The 22,344-nt window shown below is 37.5% G+C and overlaps 1 protein-coding gene across 12 annotated transcripts in view; it reads right to left on the reverse strand.

Moving 5' to 3' along the window:
• Nucleotides 1-22,344, reverse strand: part of ERC2 (ELKS/RAB6-interacting/CAST family member 2) — a 481,052-nt gene that overhangs the window by 279,311 nt on the left and 179,397 nt on the right. For all 12 annotated transcript variants that reach the window (XM_080384963.1, XM_080384960.1, XM_080384958.1 and 9 more), the window contains one exon: nt 3,114-3,281. In XM_080384963.1, the coding sequence (XP_080241089.1) occupies nt 3,114-3,281 (168 nt within the window). The remainder of the gene's footprint in view (nt 1-3,113; nt 3,282-22,344) is intronic.

Consider the following 22,344-nt stretch of genomic DNA (forward strand, 5'->3'; position numbering starts at 1 on the left):
CTATCTTGCATTAACAAATGAAGGCACTAAAATAATTAGATATTCGGAAGTCCTCATATCAAAAGTAAATAAAAATACACAGATATAAAATTTGGCTCTTCATAGAAAAAAAAAAAATCAAGGCAAGCATTATAATATTACAGTCAGAAGAATCTAATGTCGAGAGAGAATTTAGGAAGAAGAACTAGAAGCAATTCCCTCACTTTCAGAAGGGTTTTGATGACAGTAAGACAGCAACCGGGGCCATGTCCTGAAAGAAGGTACATGAAGGTAGGACAGTCCACTGTCCTGGAGAGCCCACTAATTGTTTCACCTCCTAAGTGTAGTATCAAACGATCTGTGTTGCTTTCCACCCACTGAATTCTCCACATACAAGTGCATAATGAGAACAAATTAATTTCTAAATGCTCAACATGCAAGTCTCTGCCTGCTGTCACGTGAAGTGAAAACAATAGTGGAAAGATGGCCAAAAAGTCAGAAGGAGAAGATGAGCAAAAACTGAATGAATGCAAGTTGGCATGTGCAATCCAGCAAGCAGTAAAGGATAAAAGCATATTTAGAATCAAGTAAAGGATAAAATTACTGCAATCAATATATACTAAATGCTTTTCCATCAAAATTTATTCTTATATATGCTTGCTATTGGAAAGTATCTTGTCAAAACTGAAAAGAAAAGAGTTATATCGGACAACCGTTTTCTTAAAGCACAGCATCTACTACTAGACTATCTGAAAATCCCTGAAAAGTCAATGTTCAAAAAATATTACAGTAAGAATACTACAACACTACAAATTACTACTATACATAGTCCAACATATTTCTGAAATAACACATGACTGAATGAACAATATGCCTATGGTCATAAAGGAGCCGTGCTCCCTTTGCCTTTGACAGAACATAAAGACTCTATGAGGTATGAATGCCCTGGGACACATAACTTCACATAGTGAGGATAAAATTATCTGGAATAGAAAGCCACTAATGCCAGGAAATCTTCTTGAAAAAAAGTAGACAAACACTGAATATCTTGCCTTCTACATGCAAGTATCGTGGTCCAGAGATGAGTTACATCTGCTGCCAAGGATGCTGGGATGCTCAAGGAAGCTAAGCATAAGAAGTCATGATCTAATAAGCACTGCCAAAATGAAGCTGAACACTTGGATTAACTAAACAAGTAGATTTAATTTTTTTTTTTTCCAGATGAACCTAAAAGTCTGGATTTCGACTGCTGACATATTTTCTACTTCAGAACTACACACCTTACAGATGATAAAAAAAACAGTGAACGTATCCTGAGTACAGTGGGATGATATATCAATCAAATTTTTCACTAGTCAAATTATCTGTGAGTGAATTTATTTCCAAACACACTGGAAGTGACGCACAAATAAAGTAATGATCCAAAGCTGAAAATGTGACCTAAGAGTAATTTTAAAAATGTTATTTTCCGAATACTATATTCTTTTCCTATAAACAAAATAAGGGTGTAATGAGTATTTTTGGGCATGCTGACATCTACATATTAAGATAATGTCGTTATTAAAAATGCTTCAGAGAAAGAAATCTATGCATAACTTATATGATGTAAATGAACTATTTTCTCCTTTTTTAAAAAAGTAATCATGGCATTCTCCTCTAAGTAAACTTAGTATTTAGCCCATAGCAGAAAAACTGAACTTCACAAGTCCCCTGATGAAGCACATTTACCAGAATAAAAAACTAACAAAAATGGAAAAAAAAAAAAAAAACCACATAAAAATCAGATGCTACTTCCAGTTTTAAAGAATCAACTTAGTACTAACTGATTTTGCACCTAGTAGTTAGCAGGATTTATTTATCACACTGTATACAAGAGCTCACGAGGCTATAACATGTGTTTACTCTGCTTTAGTGAAAAGAGTGCAGTTAGAGCGATTATGTTCATTAAGAAGCAGGTACAAAAGAGGCAAGACCATTTGCAAGTCCTAATGAAATAGCTGTGATGTACTAAAACCAGAAAAACACACTACATTGCAGATTTCTGAGCACAGAGCCATGACGAATAGTGCTGACAGCTCTGTGATGTCATGTTCATCACCCAATTTTCATCACTGAATCCCCATTCCTCCTCCTCCACTTTTTAAAGATTTCATTTAACCAAGCACAGACAGAAGCACAGCTAGACCATGTGAACCATGTATGAATCCTGGACGAAAACCACAGTAACACGACCTACATAATATTAGAGAATAAGGAGCAGACATTCTTTGTGTGGCTGTAAAATGAGGGGAGAAGTAACAGTAAAATGTATTTAATGCCAGGAACTTTTTCTCCATGTATCTGTATGCTCACAAGTGTATCTATATTCGATGGAGTGACACACACAAGATGCATAGAACATACCTGCTAGAATAAATATTTTTGTGAGTGTGAGAAAAGGGATATGGTAAATAAACATTCTACTACTGTCTGCGGAACCCTTGCAGAGCTACCTTTCCAGGAAATTCCCTCCCCACTCCCTCGGGTGGAAACTGTAATGATTAAATCCAACTTCTCAAAGAGAATAAATGCAGTTAGCTAAATCTGTGGAAATTAGAAATAAGATTAATAAGGCTGTTTGGAGAGAGCCTCTTTAATGTCTGTTTTAATGTCTTTAGCTCACAAGAAAAGCAGATAATTAACTTAATATAGGTTCCTTCCCCACTCCCCTCCACTTCCCCCACCCCCCAAAAGAGTCTTTAAAGAAAAAAAAAAAAAAAAAAAAAGCAGTATCCTAATCTTTTAGCAGTCCCACACATTTTGTTTACATTATTTGGAAAGAGTAGTAATCAGTGTTAGTAAGGACAATGGAATGCCTCACACTGAGGAATAAGAAGATTTGTCAGAATGTTTAGGACTTTCATATAACTCCAATAATTTTGTGGCAACTGTGGCACCTAATGTTTTTATGATACAATATAATTAAGATATAATGCTATAGAAATGATCCCATGGAAAACAGTAACACATTTTGTATTAGAGAACTACTTGACTGTTGCAGACTGACTCCATGCATTTTTTAATCTATTAAAAGTAATAAGAATTTTCTATAAGAAATAAATACATTTCTTTTAAATGTGCCTCAAAAGTTTTACCTTTTTCTGAAGGACATTAATTTTTCTTTCTTTTACTTCCAACATGTCTTTCATATCTCTGATCTCTCCAGCCAGGGTTCCTTTCTCTTCTGTGAGGTCTTGAAGTTGTTTTGTTTTTTTATTCAGAAAGGTTTCTTTTTCTTCCAATCGTAACCGCAAGGCATCAACCTACAGTAAGTAAATCAAACATATTTAGGTTTAAGTAAAGAACATTAACGTATTTTATTTATTTATTCAATTCCCTTCTTTTTTGTCACTTATGAAACTTTTGATTTCTTTTCTATGTCAGTTTTCGAACCTTATCTCAGATTAAGAGATTCTTTTACTTGTTAAAATGTGATAGAACACGAAAGCACTTGTAGCGCTATCGTGGTTTAACCCCAGCCAGCAACTAAGCCCCACACAGCTGCTTGCTCGCTCCCCCCACAGTGGGATGGGGGAGAGAATCAGAAGAGGAAACATGAGAAAACGCGGGTTGAGATAAAGACAGTTTAATACGTAAAACAAAAGCCATGCACACAAACAAAACAAACCGAGGAATTTTTTCACCACCTCCCACCAGCAGGCAGGTGCTCAGCCATCTCCGGGAAAGCAGGGCTCCATCACGCGTAACAGTTACTTGGGAAGACAAATGCCCTAATGCTGAACATCCCCCCCTTCCTTCTTTTTCTCCAAGCTTATATATTCAGCATGATGTTCAATGGTATGGAACATCCCTTTGGCTTGTTGGGGTCAGCTGTCCTAGCTGTGTCCCCTCCCAATTTCCCATGCCCCTCCAGCCCTTTCACTGGCAGGCCCTGAGAAACTGAAAAGTCCTCGACTTACCGTAAACATTACCCAGCAACAACCAAAACCATCAGTGTGCTATCAACATTGTTCTCACACCAAATCCCAAAATACAGCACTGCACCAGCTACTGAGAAGCAAAATCAACTCCATCCCAGCAGAAACCAGGACAAGCACCAAAGCATGCATAGAAAAAGTAGAAGAGTCAAAACACAAAATAGCATTAAAACAGTCCTAACTTGACATATAGCTAAAAGACTCAAAAAAAACCCCAAAAACCACAGCCAAAACTTGATTTATTAAATATATAACTCATTGAAAATAGTGTTCTGTATCCTATATTTAATTTGCCCAATAAAGCCCAGAAGTGGGCAATCAGATACTACAGTCACTACACAGATTTGGACAGAGATCAGAATCTAGATACAGAAATATATGGTAAACAGGGAAATGATGGGGTTATTCACTTCTCTCCAGTGTATATCACATAAGTTTCCTAACAAATGTGCCTTAGTGTACTTTTCTGTAGTAAGCACAAATCCCTCTCAACCAAAATATGGGATATTCCAAGGATTTTCCTAAGTAGAAATGTCTTAATAAAGAACCTCACCAAATTGTTCTGCATTATAGAACTGCTTTTTGCCTTTACAAACCTTTAAAAAAAAGTAAATAAAAAAAAATTACAAAACATCAAAAGCATTCTAACAGCCCAGAAGGTGTATGTAGCCCTGATTTTCTCATTTCTTGCTGTATAAATGCTCCAGCATGCAATTTTATTGTTCTCTTAACACAGTTCAAATAGTTCTCAAATTATGGTCAGGCAAATACTTGCCGGTGGTCTGGGAAAAATCTGTAGATCACTCAATACTGGTTAGTATTTGTATACAGTTGTTCCTATAAGCAGCTCTACTGCTAATTGCAATTAAAAGCTTCAGTACTCACAAAAGCATTTGGAAATAAGGAGGAAAAGTAGCTGACTTCTCCACTGGGCAGGGGAGAGCAGACATCTTCAAGGACAGCAGTATAAATATTATCATCAAAAATGAAAAAATATTTGGTGAAGCAAAAGACAAAGAGGCAAGAAAAAGGAAAATCTACATGATGGGGTACCTGTTCAAGGAAATGGGGGAAGAAAGTGGCTCTTTGGGGAGTATCATCAAGACACAGGCAAGCATGTAAAATGTGGACAGACAGACATAGCCACAGCAGTAGGCATATACACGTGAATCCAGGTGGAAGGACACAAAAAATGTCAAACTAGGGGAACAGAAAAAGAGCTTTCTTCAGGAAAGCACTTTCTTCAGGTAGATTTAACAATCCTACTTCACAGCTTCAAATTATTAGTAACTTTTCTAATAATACTTTTCTACATAAGCACTGCCTAGAGTAGTTACACAAAGTAAGGTATGATTCCAAATGCAAAAGGTGTTACTCTTCACACCATGAAGAGGAGAGGAAACAGTCATTGTCAAGATGCTCGTTGATACAACCTTTGAGAACAACTAATATACTGTTCAGACTATTGGCTCTCACGAACTTTCAAAAACATATTCGAAGAGATCTTATCACAGCTTGCTTAAATAAAGATATAATAATGGCATGGAACAAAGCCAGCACTAAAGTGGTCTTACAATGATGTGATGGTGAGTGGAGGTTGAAACCATAAGGTGAAATTGTAAGCAAAAAGTAGAGCTGGAAAATAAAGGTTTGCAGGTTTCAAAGGTGTAGCTTTTTATATGGTAGAGAACAAGGCAATTAGAAATCAATGCAGTAATAATTCAAGAATATAAAGATACTGACTGTAGAATGTAGGGGGGTCAGAATACAATGCATGTAATCCTTGCTCACCTTGATAAATTAGCAAAGTGAAAAATTATATATTTCACTGAAAATGGAAAGAGCAAGCAACGTTATTCCTATAAGAATGTTCAAAAAAAGTGTATGGAAGGATGTGCTAAATTGAATAGGCAGAATAAAAAAAAAAATTGTTAAAGGGAAAAAAAAAACCCCACACCAGAAATGGAACTGAATTAAAATGTATTTCTCTAGCTTAAAATGTTTATCCATTTCTCATCTAACCTAAAATATGCCGGGGGAGTGAGGCACAGAGCTTAATTCATTGATGCTAAAGAAAGAATTGCCCATCACACGAAGGTGATTACAAAGGTATTTTTGTAATAAAATGGTAGACATCTCAATTCATTAAAGCAACAGAGTCTGTTTGGGTTTAACCATCAGTATTGCAAGAGGTTCACCTTACATTTATGGTTCCTTCAGTGAGCACTTCCACTAAATGATGCTTGTTTCCATATACTGGTTCAGAAATGCAATTACAAATGTATTACTGAGCAGCATAGAGTACTGGGTGAAAAATTTTGGGGTAAAAACCACATTTCATCACATATCAAGCTTTTAAAGACCAAAAGAGACACCTGTTTTTTTATAATGCAAGTCTCATTACTGAAGGCTAATTTGTAAATAAAATACTACAAGAAAATATAGTATATGCATGAATTTTTGTCAGCACTTTCAAACATTGTAAGATATCAACAAAACCAACCCACTCTTGGTGTTAAGCATTACGGACTCAATTCTGCACTCCTTGTGCAGTCTCAAACTCCCAAATTCAAGCCTGGGGTATGGAAATCAAGGACTTCATTCTTAGTAAAATATTTCAGTTTTCCAGAAGGCTGGTTAACACATCGAAACTGAGAGTCCAGGAAAGGAGACACTAAATATACCACTATAGACCTACTTCCATGTTTGTCCTTCCGCTCCACCCAGAGGAAGACGCGACGTAGCGCTGAAAGCACACAGAGGTGACAGCACGGGCATGGAAAACTTTTGCAAGGTTTGCAAGACATTAAAGTGACATAATTTCAGGCAAAGTAGAGAATTAAGATAAAAAGCGTGCAAAGGTTTGTTATCACAAAGACAGGTTTCCTTGAACAGAGGCCGTTTTTCTGATACTGTTTTCTTCTGCAGCTCTGAAACCATGAGGTGTTCACATTAAGTGGGCCCACACAGGCTTGTTTTGGCTGCAAGGTCTGCCATTGAGAATACAAGGTTTGGACTGAAAATATATGATGTGGCAACCCAGAATAATTCCCCATCTACATCAGAGCTACAGGAAGTCAGGCAAGTGAGAAATTTTAGATTCACTAATCCAAATTTCAAACATACAAATGTCAGAAAATAAAGCACAAAGGATTAAAGTTTACATTACCTAGGAATTCATAAAGTTTGTTCATATAAAAATCTAGATTGAAGTAACTGAAAGGGTATAAATGTTAGTTTAGAATTTTTAAGTTCTGCAGTTGGAATAGAAAGGTCATATCTATTAAGCACTTTATTTCCTAGTTAATCAGAATATTAGTAAAGTACAAAGCAACCAGCAAATCTAATTTATTTTTATTTATATTCTGAGTTTTGTAATGCTAAATCTACTCAAAGCAAAAGCCTTTGCAATGCCATTTTAAAACTTGGTTTGGGACCAATTTAGATGATCTATTGGATCTCAAAATGCATGTTCTTCCTGCTCTTAAAATGGCTCATTGCTTTTCTATGCACTGGAAAAAAGATTTATATTCTACTGGATTTATTCTATTTTTAAGACTTTTTTTTTTTTTACACTATTACACTACTATCTTTTTAAAACATTACCGGATCTTGCCATTTGTAAACAGTGTGCAGTATGATATTCAAAGATGACTTTTCAAGTTAGAAAACAAGAAATAGTAGTAGCAGCAAACTTTCAGACCTCATTTAATAAACATAAAAGAACTCATCTGAAACTCATTACCACATCTTCTTCATACTTATTCACTTATTTGCCTCGTATCTGAAAGCAATCCCTTAAGGCAAATCACAAAAATCTCTGTTGGGCCTTTAAGCTGCAGCTGAGAAGCTCGTCATAACATTGCGGCGGGAGCTGCGAAAGGGGTTCCCTTCAGCCAGGCGCTGCAAGTCTCATTTCCCAATGCCACTAGGCAGGAGTTTAACGCTTGAAGTCAAAGCATAAACAAAGCACTGACACAGGCCCCCAGTGACCGGGATAACACAGTAGCTTACACATGTGCCGATGCCGTTCTGTTCTGCTCGGCTGAGCCGGGCAGTTTCTGAGTCAATAGCCTTTTCTTCTCTACCCATCCAGCAGTCCCCACCCAAAGGGCCAAGCAGACAGTTCTTACTCTTCTTCACAAATTTCTTCCCACACACCCTGTCATCACAGCTCACTGTGATTCAACTCAAGAATGGGAATGTTAGGCGTTAAAACCTGGGAGCACAAGAAGGAGGGTTGAGAGGATGTCAGTGGTGCTTAAGTCCAAGTCTGTGAGTGAGAAAAGGGAGCAGAGCCCTGTCCACTCCTGTTTCCCAATCCTGCCCTCACACAGCTGTTAATTAAAGAGCACGACATGACTGAACCTTTCTGCATTTCCTTTCACCACTAGCCAGCTCATAACACGACTAACACGTTCTTTCTATTCCCTAAATAAAGACACAAATTCAACCTGGAGGAACAAGGGAAGGTGCACCATAGTTTTCTTTCACACCAAAAACAAACACACGCGGAAGTGCGCAGCAGAGCCGCAGTCTCCATCTTTCCTTCCACTGGTTTGCGTTCAGGCCACCCACATGAAAACCTTTAAGTCAGCACAAGGGTTATGACCTCGACTGTGCCACAGAGGACTAGGCACCCAGTACTGCAGAGTTCTTTGGACTGACTCCAAATACAGGAACAGATTGTTTACTTGTTAATGTCATAAGCAGATTACTCCATACACCTTCATGTAAACAGTTGACCCCTGAGATCAATTCTTTCAGCTCCAAGGTAACTTTTTAACACTTCTCTCAGGTGAATTGCCTTCTTCTGTAAGAAGCTGCACATGGCCTTAAGACCTTAATATATTTGGTAAGTGGTGTAACTTTGCCTAGAACCCCAGTTCCCACATAAGGTTGCTCTTAAAATAAGACTATCTCAGCTTTCACCTAAGAATTCGTTTCTAGCCTTGGTAGCATCAAATAAAAGCCTTAAAGCATGACTGAAGTGCAGCTTCAATTGCACTGACAAAAATGCTCTAAAAGATTTGAGACTGCCATAGCATCTCGATCCCAGCAACCCCACTTCAAACAAGGGCAGTGCAAGCATTGAGAAGGGAAGAGCACAGCATGTCCAGCCACAGCCTTAGGTGGCAGATCCTCCATCGCAGTCGCTGTGTCTCCTACCCTCACTCCTCCCTCTCTGGTGGGTGAGTGGTTCTGCCTGCTCCAGCAACAAAAATGCCACCCCTGTTGCTAACACAGAGAGGTAAAAGACATGCTTACACCACGTGTTCTCGGTCAGGAAATCTGACACTTCCACAGCAGTCCAATATCATATTTAGGAGGCTGAACCGTCTTATTTCCCAGCCCTTTCCTAATGAACCATTGCTCAGCCAATTTTCTACTGTTCTAGCTAGAATTTGAGTTCCACAGAATTACAAGTAAATTCCTTCTTAAAAGAATGTCACCTTCCTGGTGAAGCAGAAGTCTTTCTCAAATATGATGAGAAGCAGCTGGTGACCTGGGTTACGGGCATGGAAATTCCTATGTTTCAATCTGGATCATGGAGATTCAGACTAATCTTTTGCATAACATAGATTTTCTTATTCTTTTATAAGACAATACCTTATTTGATGCTCACTCTTTTTTTCCCCTTTGTGCAGAAATATTTTAGCTGATGATATATTACAATTAAAGCCAAACCCTTGTGACAGCTCTCACTAAAATCTTTAAGATCAGAAAAAGATAGTATTTATAACAGAGCATGGTTTTCAACGTGTCGTCCTTTTCTCCTTGCAGATACAGGAAACAGAATTATCTCTGTCTTCCTCCCCAAAAGTTATTTTATGTGGAGCTCAGATTAGATTGTGTCCTGACACCAATGTTAGGAATCAAAAAAGAAAAAAAATATCTGCCAAATACATCTCTATTTTCTTACAACTCCTCAACCAATGGTCAGATATCTTGAGACTAATGCAGCAGAGCTTTGTACTTTAAAAGTACACCTCCACAATGAAGCCCAGGTATACTGATAGAATAGGTATATCATGCCCCAAACTAACATAACACAGCAAGAAGCCATTCTGAAATGAGTGCTCTGCGTGAGTTTTCAGAAAGGCAGAACTCTGAGCCAGTGCCAGTCTGGGAGAGTGAACTGGCAACTCATACTGTGTGTGGTCTTAGTTGTACAGATTTATTTTCTATTCACAGGAATGCAGTGTGGAGGTTTACAAGAACATGGGTTATGTCAGTCATTTTCTCCTTTCCTAAATTCCTTCTGCCTCCAGTAGCCAGGAACCAAGACTTTTACGTTTCTCATAATGCAAAATAAAACTACCTCAGCCTGAACTGCATGTGACCTTTTACTATATGATATCTGTTCAGGGCTAAGCATGTATGACAAATTCATAAGTCAAATATGAACCTCCAGATAGCATAAAACCAAAAAGCTGTTAAATCACTTCCTCATCTTGTGGAAGACAAGAAGCAAAATATACCATTTCATTTATAGCCAGGATGAATTTGCCAACATTAGTAATTATCTCTTCCTTGAAAATGGTACTGTGAAATCACATCTCCCAAAAATAATGAAACAGTGAAGTATTCTAAATAGAGCATGCCAGTATACTATGAGAAATGTCTGCCATTTTGTTACTCCCCCTTTTACATCTATGGCATTTTAAATATAATCTGAAAGGAAATTAAATATGTGTCATTTTACAGCATCAGATATATATATTTTATATTTGAAAGCATAAGGATTTCTGGTACACAAAAAGTCTCTCTTTGGCTTTTCACTCAACACTATGTAATTTTAAGAGTCCTTGACTTATTTTTCCCAAGCTTTGGCAGTACATTTACTAGTAAAACTTGGCAATCTGAAGAACACCATCATTTTCCAGAAAAATAAAGCAAAACCAGATCTGATAGCTAACACACAAAGCATTTCAAAGACCTCTGCCCAAGTAAATTGCTTTTTAATTTTGCCTAACTTCTTTTTCCTCAGCAACTACTTATTTCAGCTATTTAACACAATAAACTCAGTCACTTGCTCTGGAAATATACAACACACTGCGAAAACTTCAGAACTGGGTTATACTTTAGAAAAAGAAAGGTTCATGTAAGTGGCAAAAATTGCCAAATTCAAAGTCAAACTTTATTAATCTTCATGTCATCACCCGCCACTCACGACCAGCTCCAGTGGTGACACTTATTTCTTGAAGTTCTTCACTGTTAACTGTTTAACTTACATGCCATATGATATATATATATATATCATTTATGAAAGTGTTTTTAGTGCTAAGGAGCTCCATGAGGAAGTAAAGCATGAAGAAGAACTACCATGTTTCGCTGTTAAGAATTATTTATTTTACCATCGTAAATAAATACATTTAAAGCACAGGTTTGGCTGTATTTTTTAAAAACTAATTCTGAATTTACTAGTCAAGCACTGAGTGTACTGTAGTACTGCACCTGGGGTAATAGAGAAGGCAACTGCAACCCATTGTCAGTCTCCCTCCTAACCCAACCTCTGTCCCGGCACACACTGCAGTCAGTATTTGCCACTGTGTCCAAAAGCCAGTCTTATCCCCTTTTGTACTATCGTTCTCTCCTTTCCTGATGACCACTACAGGCTCCACAGGGATGTGAACACTTTTTATGTACTACTTGCTCTCTTAGTGTATTATTGCAGCCATCTTTTGAGTGGCCACTTCAGTTAATCAAAAAAAAAAAAAAATTCTATCAAAGATCTTAGTGCCTGTATTTATACATCTATGTGTATCCATGGAAATCCAATATACCGTTTTGATTACAAAAAACAGTCTAAACCATGAGAAAAAAAAAAAAAAAGCTTTGAATTTTCTATGCAAAAGTAGAGTTGTGAGTAGAGAACATATCCTCTAAAAAACATATAGGTCTTTTGGCAAATATGAGAACTGAGTTACAAGTGTAGAAAAGATATCATGTCTTTAAAATGTCCCAACTGTACTCTCCACTTCAAAGATAGTAAAAAAAAAAGTATTTTAAAATACAACAATAACATGAAAACTATGCCCTCATCATATTTGTCAGACTCATTTTTCAGTCTGATAATTGATAATTTTTTTTTTTAAAGCAACAGCTGTACCTGGTAACCCATAATATAATGCTTGATTTCTTTCAAAAACATCTGGTCTATGCAAAATTCAAGGCAGAAAGGGCACAACATGGCTACATTTGGAAGCTACAGACACTGGAATTTTTTTGCAAGTAATATGCTTTATATTCTTGCTCCAAAATGAAACTTTAGTGAGTTACCTAGTTTTTTGACTTTGTAGAGGAAAATTCCACTTTCAAGCATTATTTCAACAACATTCCCACCTCTACTACTCTGGGTATTATGGTTGCTCTAGCTTACATTTTAATTCAGCAAATTATATTATTATAGAGTCGATAGTTAAAAGGCTTTATAATTCTTTAAAGGATAACCTATTTTACTGTCTTCTTTCTACTACTCCAGTATTTAAGAACTGACAAAAGGAGGGTGTTAAAGCAGCTGAGTACATTATAGTCAACAGGAACAGACAGCGAACATTAGATGCTTTATAAACACAGCACAGAAGCGGCCGTTCACATCAGGAAACAAACTTGCACCATCTCATACAATTTCCATTACATAATCGCTATCACAAGCTCTTTCAACCCCTCTGTACAAGGATGGAGAATGACCTGATGGTCTAATGCATAAAATACACTTACTCCTTGAGAGATGGTACCTACAGGTTTCATAAAGGTCCCAGCCTCCCTCCCCAGGATGGAGCTTAGCCAGCCACCATCTCTGCTAATCAATCCTGATTTTTCTTTCATTCTTTTTTTCCACTAGTGTGGCTTATGCTGCTTTTTAAAAGAGAAAATCGATAATACTGACTGGTCAAACTACACGAGTAAAGGTTTTAGCTTGAACCAGAGACTGTAGCCAAGATATAAACGGTTCCCTCAGGCAGTTTAAAACTCATCCTTGTGAACGTTATATGCCACAAGGAATTCTGATCATGTGTAGCTTATCAATGCAGCCAACTGCCCAACAGCTGTTTTATTCAAATTTGCATCTTTGCCTACTCCTACCACTAAAATTAGGTAGTTTAAAGCAACTAGTCCAAAGTTCAGAATTTAATATTCACTTCAGTTCCAGCAAATTTTGGAAAACACATGGGAATTGTAACTCATGTGCTAATACCTAAAGTTTTTGTTAATAAAACTTCCAACACTAACCTTACCTCATTGAACTTACCTCACTGATTTTTATGCTCACTATAAAACCATAGCTGTCATAATATTTTTGAATTACTGCAAAAGGAAGTCAGTCATTCCAGAGTCAATGTTATTTAGCAACATAATGATAGTCATAAATTCAAAATACTTAAAACCAATTTACAAAACTATCAATCTTGGAAGCTTTTAACTTTTGAAATTTCTGTCTCAAATAACATTCAGATTTATTATACTGTAACAGATTAATAGAAAGTGAACTAAAAGGCCACAATATTCTTTTTTAAAGTCATGCCAATGCATTTAACTGCTTCATGAAAAAAAGTGTAGAATTCCATAACAGTATAAGAATCATCAATAAATATGTTAGCTTTATACACGATAAAAACAATTTTTATATGAACTGTTTTCCTCAGTTTAATTTTTTTTAATAATAGGAGTCAGTTATTACAAACAGTTGACATAGCAGTGAAAGTGTGATTTTAAAAAGCACATTTAGGTTTGTAACCTACTCAGAACATTCAAACAAAGAAGGTGCCTGTAGGTTATCCTCTCTCCAACTAAGCTAGAAAGCCTGTGATATGCTTGCAGGGGTGACCCATACTCTCGAAATGTCACAGGTTTTGAGTGGGACACATCTCTCAGAGAAGAATCTTAAAATTCACCCTGTTGTGAGACTAGAACACCTGTTCATGTCACCCGCTTGTTTATCGGACATTCCTACATCAGTAGGTCCAGCTGGAATCAGCCTGGCTACAAGCTTATCTTCCAGGATCTATGACCAGCTCATAAATAGAGTGACATAAAACAGCTTGGGTGATATTTTTCATTTATTTGTAAGAACACAGTGAACAGAGAAGAAGGTTAAAACAATAAACTAAACATATATTGTTTACTTTAAATGTAACAACACAGCATTTTCTTGAAGAAATATGCCATTTTGGCTTTTGTATGTCTCCTGCTCACTTTCTTCCAGAGACCAAGTTACAGCCTTTCCTCCACAAACTGCTTAATTTTTCTTAAGAGTCTTCGCTTCTAACTACTTGTAATCTCTCTGATTAAAAAGTCACCTCTAAAATTTTCCAAATATAAAAGCTGTGAGTGCAATTCTCTCTCTCCCTACAAGCCAGGCTCCATAATCTCCTAGACAACAGTAAACATCAGCTGATTTAATACTGATCTTGAGTACCAGCAAGTGTAACAGGTCTGCTTAGCTCCGTCACTAGTCCTCAATTCAAACCTTTGGTTCTCTAGTGCCTTCCAGGACTCAGAACTTTGTCATTAGCTTTGGCTTTCAAGGCATGTAAGACAAGGCAACCCTCTTTCTTGCTTCCCTTGCATGTATGAGGCAAGGTATTTGCCTGGTATCGGAACAGATTGCCGTGTTTTACTGCATTAGATGTGCAGTACAAAAACGTGATGTGGAATACTTGGCAATCCAGTAGTAATATTCTGAAGAGATAAACTGTCATAACTTAGGAAGTCCAATTCTGCTATTTTTGAGAGTTGCCCATAAAGGAAGTTCTTCTCAAGGGAAAACAAAAAACAAAAAACAAACAAACAAAAAAAAAACCACAAACAAACAAACAAAAAAAAAAAAACACAAAACCAAACAAAAAACAAACAAACATCAGTGAAGGTTCAGTTTGCCAATACCTGGCATATTTTCAATATTTATACATTTCAACCAGAGCTGGTAGTATGCTACCAGATCCTCCTACAATCAAGTTTTTAAAAAGATAAAAGGATAAAAAATTGTACTTTGCAGGAAGATTCTGCACTTCAGCACACAGGAGGTCTCTGTCCTCATGCAATTACAGACATTAGCCACCCTCTTCAGAAAAGCCTGGTCAGTACATTATTCTTTTGGGTGTTTTTCCTAGCTTCATAGTCAGTCTTTTTTACCCATTCAGATTTGTGGCATATCTTTTCTTGTGATACCGAGCTGTACCAAAATACCCATCTACACACTGTTTTACAAATCAATTTCCCTTTTACAGCATGCAGCTGAGTTTGGGTAATATATAGAAATAATCCAGTTGGTAAAAGTACACAAATTAAGAATTATTATAAATGCCAAGCATTTGCCCAGAGGAAAGACAACATGTTGACTATACAATTTACTAACTGGAAAAACAGACTGCACTGAATACATTGTGTACAAAGTTCTCTGTCTTTATAAATTCGGCTGAACTATGCAGGCACATCAGAACCATGTAGACCTCAAATCAGAGGCCCCTGGGACACTAAGACCTAGAGAGAGAAACCAAAGTCAACCTTCTGGTCTGCTCTGGCTTTATATAATCATAAAGTGGTACACATATGCTCAGAATACCTTCCCTCCACCCCTTGAAAAGCCTAACGCTGCATATAGACTCACTGCATATACACACCTGGAGAAACAGACTTCTACAAACTCCCCTTTCACAGATGTTATAGGTCATAGGACACCTTTACTGCTTAGGAGTTTCCAAATCTGTTGTTAAGTTGCTGGTCTCAATAGCATCCTACAAACTTACAAAACAACAGCAAGTAGAAATGCTGTCTGTTCAGAATTCCATACTGTCCTTGCATCTAGAAGCAAAATGCTATGTTATTGGTTATAACGGCTTTGACACCTTTCCAAAATATCAAATAATTTCAAGTCTTTAGTTGGCAAGCCTTAATTTTCAATAAACAATGTTGATGTTTCTAATTAAAATCTTTTTATGAGGTTAAGATGCAGTATGTATCAGACATGTTCTCTTTTTCATTGGCTGCACCAGTTCACCATTATGTCCACTTTCCATGTCTCTCCCCAGTCTTCTGTGATTACAACGACCCATTTATGAACTAGCAATATTCAAGAGTAGATTAAAAAATAATATCTCTAATGTAAGAATGAGATAGATGATACAACCAAACTGATTGTACTGGGTCTGAACCACATGGCATAAAGCATCTGTGTAGAGAAACCCTACCTAAAGTCTGAAACAAACACTAGCTGGCTCAATTCATCATAAGTATTAAATCTGAAAATATATATGTGCTAGCAGACAAGCTGCAAATTAACTTCAAATATGAAATTAAAAGTGACATCCTATTTTATATTCTTTGTACTACCAGGCCAAGGACAAAAAATCTCCTAATTTCATGGAATTTAGAAGTCAGGACTGCTAAAACAAGAAGTAAGAGAAAACTAAGAGACTAGATAATTGCATCTTTCCAGAAGTAAAACTAAAAGTTATAGAAGAACAGATTATGTTAGGAGAGATCTTTATTTCCATACATAGAGTTGAACCATACCTTCTAAAATGTTTGATGCAAGTAATAATTAGTGACTAAAAGCTTTTTTTTTTTTTTAATATGGCCTGAAACTTCCATAAATGGACCCTAAAAGGAATGCTCTGGCATGTAGTAAGGCACATTCTTGATAAATGTTTATCTCTGTATCTACTAAACATTAATAAGATTTTTAAAATTACAGAGATCTAGCAAGAACATTCTAAGCTATTCAGGATATAATGAATAGCAATAAATAGTTCTTTAAATAGCAAAGTGTGCATACCATTCACAGAGACAGCTTTAATGGAAAGCCCGTTTCAAGCAAAGGCGCTACGCACTCTATCTACTGCAGTGTCTTTTGCTTCCTGCTAGTAGTAGGCTGATTTTAGGGGACAACTTAATAAGTACATGTATGTCTCAGATCAAGAGTAAAAAAATTTTATTGATCCCAGGGTTTGCAAGGATCATTTTTTTTAGTTTGAAGTTTATTTCTGAACTAAGGGAAAAATCAGTAATTAATTCTGATGAAATCCAAAAATAAATGCTTCTGTAGCAAGGCCATAGTGATCTCAGCACTACAAATGATCTAAACAGGCTTTTCAAACTCAGATGATGATGACAATTTTTTTAGCAGTGTGGTATAACCTTGGTTTTCCAGTTATGGCATCTTGAAGATTATAGTATCTTTCCAGAGGAATGAAAATGTTTAATACATGCAACTCACATAAAATCTGCTTCTTTAACTGAAGGAGGAGCAAGAGTTGAGACACTGCTTTGGGAATAAGTAAAACTTGGTATGTGAACTTCTGAAGAAAATTTAAGTCCAAGGTCACAAAGCAAAAAATTTCAGGCTCAAAGGTTAGCAATGAAAACTCTTTGATAATAGGTGAAAGAGATAAAATAGCTAACAATATAAATACATATTCATAGCTACAACTGGCAAGGTTTTAAGAACTCTTAAATTACATAATTAAAAACTGTTTGTCAGCATTGCCTCAATGTGATATATGCACAAATGGCTGCTTCTCATGCAAATGGTAGTGTTGACTGGTCTACACCAAAGATAAACTAGAGAAAGAACAGAATATCACATAATAGCTCACTTAAGGAAAACAATTTTGTGCCAAGAATAACATTCTTGTATGACTTGACATTATAAGAGGAAAAAGCTAAGAGTTTAACAGCAAACTATTGCTCAGAGATAAGGACTCTGATAAAAAACTCAAAGACATATGTAGCTGAGCCATGTATCACACAATTATTTGATTTTTTGCAAATAATCAACTTGAAAAAAAAGCTATCAAATATAGCTCAGCTGTAGCATGCCTTTGGATGGATCATCAACTGTTTGACACAGGAACTTGCCAGTTAGGCTAGTCTTGTAAGAGTGCAGACACATGCAGTTCTCTCAACTTTTTCATGCCTTACACAGAAACAAGTTAAACAGATGTCTACTAACAGTAACATTGTATTTGTTATCTAACACATGGAACCTTCCAGAGTGCAAAAAATGGTTATACCCTTTCTGGAAGCTTATATCTATACTATCAATATTAGGAGATGATACCTGAATAGCCATACATATGACTACGGCCAAAGCTCTGACTAGTACCTAGGACAAGTAACTTTACTAGGATAGTTTGCAAGTGGCTTGAGAAAAACATTAAAACCATACTGTCAGTCATATGATAAATACCGTCTTAGAACCTCAGATGAGAAATAATGTGTTGACACCTAAAAAAATCAGATCTTTATGATAGTGTAAAAACCACAAGATCATAACTCAGAAAGAAAAATATATAAAAAAAAATTTACATCGCTCAACAGATGAATCAAGATTTCATAGAATCATTTATATTGGAAAAAACCTTTGAGATCATCAGGTCCAACCGTTAACCCAGCACTGCCAAGTCCATCACTAAACCATGTCCCTGAGATCGCATCTATGTGTTTTTTGAACACTTCCAGGGGTGGTGATTCTACCACCTCCATGGGCAGCCTGTGCCAATGCTTCATCACCCTTTCTGTGAAGAAATTTTTCCTAATATCCAGTCTAAACCTCCCCTGGTGCAACTTGAGGCTGTTTCCTCTCGTCCTGTCACTTGTTATCTGGGAGAAGAGACCGACCCCCCCACACCTGCCTACAGCCCCTGTCAGGGAGCTGCAGGGAGCAATAAGGTCCCCGCTGAGCCCCCTCCTCTCCAGGCTAAACCACCCCAGTTCCCTCAGCTGCTCCTCATAAGACTTGTACTCCAGACCCTTCCCCAGCTCCGTTGTCCTTCTCTGGACACGCTCCAGCACCTCAATGTCCCTCTTGTAGTGAAGGGCCCAAAACCAAGGACAGGATTTCTGCCCTGGTCCTGCTGGCCACACTGCTTCTGGTACAAGCCAGGATGCTATTGGCTGCCTTGGCCACCTGGGCACACTGCTGGCTCATCTTCAGCCACCCATCAACCAGCACCCCCAGGTCCTCTCCCACCAGACACCTTCCCAGTCACACTTCCCCAAGCCTGTAGCACTGTGCAGGGTTGTTGTGCCCCCAGTGCAGGACCCAGTGCTCAGCCTTGCTCAACCTCATACAATCAGCCTCAGCCCATCGGCCCAGCCTGCCCAGACCCCTCTGCAGAGCCTCCTGTCCTCCAGCAGATCAACATTCCCCCCAAGCTTGGTTTTGTCTGCAAACTTTCTAAGGGTGCACTCAATACCCTCATCCAGATCATCAACAAAGACACTGAAACAGAACTGGCCCCAGTACTGAGCCCTGGGGAACACCACTTGTGACGATCTCCAGCTGGGTGTAACTCCATTTAGTAGCACTCTTTGGGCTTAGCCATCCAGCCAGTTATTAACCCAGCATAAAATATACCCATCCAAACCATAAGCAGCCAGTTTCTCCAGGAGAATGCTGTGGGAGACAGTGTCAAAGACTTTACACTAAAGTCCAGGTAGACAAAGTCCACACCCTCTCCCTCATCCACTAGGATGGTTATCTTGTTGTAAAGGGAGATCAGGTTTGTCAAGCAGGACCTGCCTTTCATAAACCCATGCTGGCTGGGCCTGATCCCCAGGTTGTCCTGTGTGTGCCACGTGCTGGCACTCAGGATGATCTGCTCCATAACCTTCCACTGCACCAAGGTCAGGCTGATAGGCCTGTAGGTCCCCAGATCCTCCTTCTGGCCTGTCTTGTAGATGTACGTCACACTGGCTGACCTCCAGTCTTCTGGGACCTCCCCAATTTGCCAGGACTGTTGATAAATGATGGAGAGTGGCTTGGGCAAGCTCCTCCACCAGCTCCCTCAGTACCCTCAGGTGGATCCCATCTGGCCCCATTTGCATGTCTAGAAAATGTACTATGTGAGGGCTCAGTAGCTTACAGATTTATGGAAACGAATAGATTTTCAGTGATATTATGAGCCCTTTAAGAAATTGCTCTGTGAAATGTATCATATATATTAATTTAAAATAATTGTAAATCATTATTCAGAGATACCTTACAGATAGTAAGTGGCCCGTCAGCTGAAAACAATGAGGCTTGGTAATACTGCTAAACTGTTCCGTTACTAACAAGCATCTCGACCAAAAAGCAGACTGTACTCCCAGCAAAATTGAAGTGCAGCCATTTTGCCTGTCTTAGACATTGGAAATATATTTACTTCTTATGCTGGAAACAGACTCCCAAACTAGTTTCCAGAGATTGTGCTGGCTTGGGATAAGAATTCCAGACAAGGAAAGACTACTTAGACCTTGAGAGGCTCCTTGAGATGCAGTATCTCAAGAAAAGACTAAAAGAGCAGTTTCAGATTCCAAATCGGTAACTTCTTTTTTATGTCATCTTTGCAGTAAAACAATTCAGGCATTTTAGGTAGAACTGGAGAAGATATTTTACTCTAAAAAGATGTAATTATCACAGAAATGGTAGATCTTCACCTCATATTTTAGATGTTGAAATGTCTAAGATAATTAATGAGACTCAACAATACTGCAAAGAAATGCATGATATTGTAACTAGGGTCATAAAAGCAATAATTTCATTCTTTGTAGAAATAGAGTGCTTATAATACAGGTTACATGGTCAATTAAAAACAAAAACTTATGCAGGAATGAAACCAGACATAAGATTCAGTTGCAGGCTTCCCTAACATACTAACAGATATTAGCTTGCCAAATATTTTTACTGAATCTAGTCTGCCAGATCATCTAGCAGCAAGTCGAGCTATGTCAAGATCTGATCTTGAGTTTATTTATTATTCAGCTGGAAGCTATGGGTTTACTAGTTTACCACAATTATATTCCATCTGGGAGACACTCAGTTTCTCAGGACAGAATAGCATCTGCATGAGAAAGATAAAGCAAAACTGTTATGTGCTGCTTTTGTAACAGTCTTGACACTAAAGAAACTATGTAAAGTTAGATGTGAAAACAAATTGTATCACAGAAGTGATCTTAAACTGTCAAAAATGTCAGGAATACTTTCAGCAAAAGAATCAGCAAGTGAAATAACCCTCAAAAACTACTTTCAGAGAAAGCCCTGTAACCTACAAGAACCAACAGTGACAGCCAAGACATGGGGACTAAATAAACCGAGTCTTCAACTGAATACCGATTCAGTGAGAATGCAAGCCAACTCTGATTCTTCACAGTACAAGGAAGTCTAGAACCCACAGATATACTAACTGTAATTTCAAGGATGCCATCATATTCTTTCTTTCTCCAAAATGTGCAAGGCAATACTAGATATCACGTACACATTATTGCATTTTAAAAAGAGAAACTCCATGAACTAAGTATCCGCGCTTGATCCTGCAGTACAGTAGAACGTGCATGGAAAAATAATTAAACCACAATTACCAACACTGGAAGAGCTGAAAGAAATCTTTCCTTCTTCCCCCTTTTCCCAGCTCTCTTCAATGAGACTAAAATCTATAAAGCTCATATTCAGAAAAAAAAAAAAAAAGTGACATATATATATATAGTACAACCAGAGTGTCACAGAGCAAAAAATCCTAGGGCCCTCTAAATCCTGCAGAGGCACCCCAGGTTTTTTTACGTACTTGATTCAATACAGTATTTACTATAAGAAAAAATACGTTGGTGAAACATAACTACTATTACATATCATAATGAAGACACAGAAACAATCAATGAGGTGGTGGAGGAACTATTTGTCCACGAGAAAACAATTTTGCACAAGGCAAACAATTTGTTCCTGACACCTCATTCCTCTAGGGAGTCCTGCAAAACAGTTTCACATTCAACGCCTAGGAATAAAATTCATAACTCTGTTGGATATCAAAATGGCCATAAAAAATGGTTCACAGAACAAAGCAACAAAATAACATCTACAAACTTCTCAGCTAGTTCTATGTGATTAAAATGCCAGTCCCTAAGAGAGCCCAAGGCCAGTTACAAATCTGGCAATCATCTTCATGGAATATCATATAAAGTAAGACTATATGGCTGCACCAAGTGGACCAAAAAAAAAAAACAAAACCCAAACAAAAACCAAAAAAACCCCACCACCACAACAAAACCCCTACATTTTCCACAATAGCTGAATTCTCTCACAGCAACAGTCAAAAGGACACAGAACTGAGTTTATTTGCATTATCCTTGTCTTGGGGGAGCCTTCATCCATAAAATGGATTAAAGCCTTTCCTAAAATAAGGCTCAACAAATGAAGATTCCTAGAATTCTAAAGGATCGAAAAACAGCCACTGAAAAACTTAATATGTTTTTGATTTTACTGTACTCAGCTAAAATTTAACTGTGATAAATGCTAATTCATTGACCTTCCATCTTTTACTACTACTTTTGTTTTAAATGTTGTTAGCACAAGTTTACCACTAATTTAAGTAATGTTTGTCAAATATATAATCTATGTGCTGGATAA

This window comes from Falco punctatus (assembly GCF_963210335.1).
Source record: "Falco punctatus genome assembly, chromosome: 4".
NCBI lineage: Eukaryota > Metazoa > Chordata > Aves > Falconiformes > Falconidae > Falco > Falco punctatus.